The following is a 956-nucleotide window of genomic DNA, read 5'->3' on the forward strand; positions in this document are numbered from 1 at the left end:
ACGCGCCTCCACAGGAGGACCACGACTCCGGCCTCAGACGCCCGGAGGACCCCGACCCGGGCCGCCCTGGCTCCGAGATGTGTTCGCCCGGGAGCCCCGACTTCGGTTCTCGCTGGCACGACCACCGGGACTGCACACGTCCCGACACACGGCCGTCCTCACAGGGACCCCGAGGACCCCGGTGGCCAGGCCCGGGCTTGCCACCACCAGTCTGCCTGCACCAAAGGCTTAGGATTCTGAGCAATCGAAAGTTACTACGAGGACCTGGAGGGAAAAAGGAAATGGCTTCATCACTAAGTCCCTGTCAAATGAGGAAACATAGACCCCTTTCTTCACTCCTCTCTAAAGGAGCAGTCTAGCCTACCCCGCAAAGATCCAGCTCCAAGGGGAGGATGCAGCTGGGTTTATTTGTTCCTTCGTTGCTGCTGCTGCTAAGTCGCTTCAGTCGTGTCCGACTCTGTGCGACCCCATAGACGGCCTCTTAGCAAGCTCCCCTGTCCCTGGGATTCTCCAGGCAAGAATACTGGAGTGGGTTGCCATTTCCTTATCCAATGCATGAAATTGAAAAGTGATCCTGAAGGTTTTCTCCCAAATTTTTCCCTAAAGATTTAATTATGAATTCAAGTCCATGACTCATGGACTTGAAAAAAACCTTCAGGATCTAAGATTAGGTAAAGAGTTCTTAAATTTGACATCAAAAGCACAATCCATAAAAGAAAATTTTTGATAAATTGAACTTAATAAAAATTTAGAACTTTTGCTCTATGAAAGGCCTTTTAAGATGACTAAAAGAAAAACCACAGACTAGGAGAAAATACTCAAACAGTAACTCAACAGTTTAAAAAAAAAAAAGAAAGTGAAAAGTGAAAGTGAAGTCGCTCAGTCGTGTCCGACTCTTAGCGACCCCATGGACTGCAGCCTACCAGGCTCCTCCATCCATGGGATTTTCCAGGCAA

General features: G+C 49.1%; 1 protein-coding gene across 1 annotated transcript in view; it reads left to right on the plus strand.

The window, feature by feature from the left end:
* Positions 1 to 232, plus strand: part of LOC104996113 (collagen alpha-1(VII) chain-like) — a 1,252-nt gene extending 1,020 nt beyond the window's left edge. Inside the window, exon 3 of the mRNA XM_010850242.1 lies at positions 15 to 232. Within this exon, the coding sequence (XP_010848544.1) occupies positions 15 to 232 (218 nt within the window). The remainder of the gene's footprint in view (positions 1 to 14) is intronic.
* Positions 233 to 956: the final 724 nt, after the last annotated feature.

The sequence above is a fragment of the Bison bison genome, unplaced genomic scaffold, assembly GCF_000754665.1.
Source record: "Bison bison bison isolate TAMUID 2011002044 unplaced genomic scaffold, Bison_UMD1.0 scf7180017864289, whole genome shotgun sequence".
NCBI classification, from domain to species: Eukaryota; Metazoa; Chordata; class Mammalia; order Artiodactyla; family Bovidae; genus Bison; species Bison bison.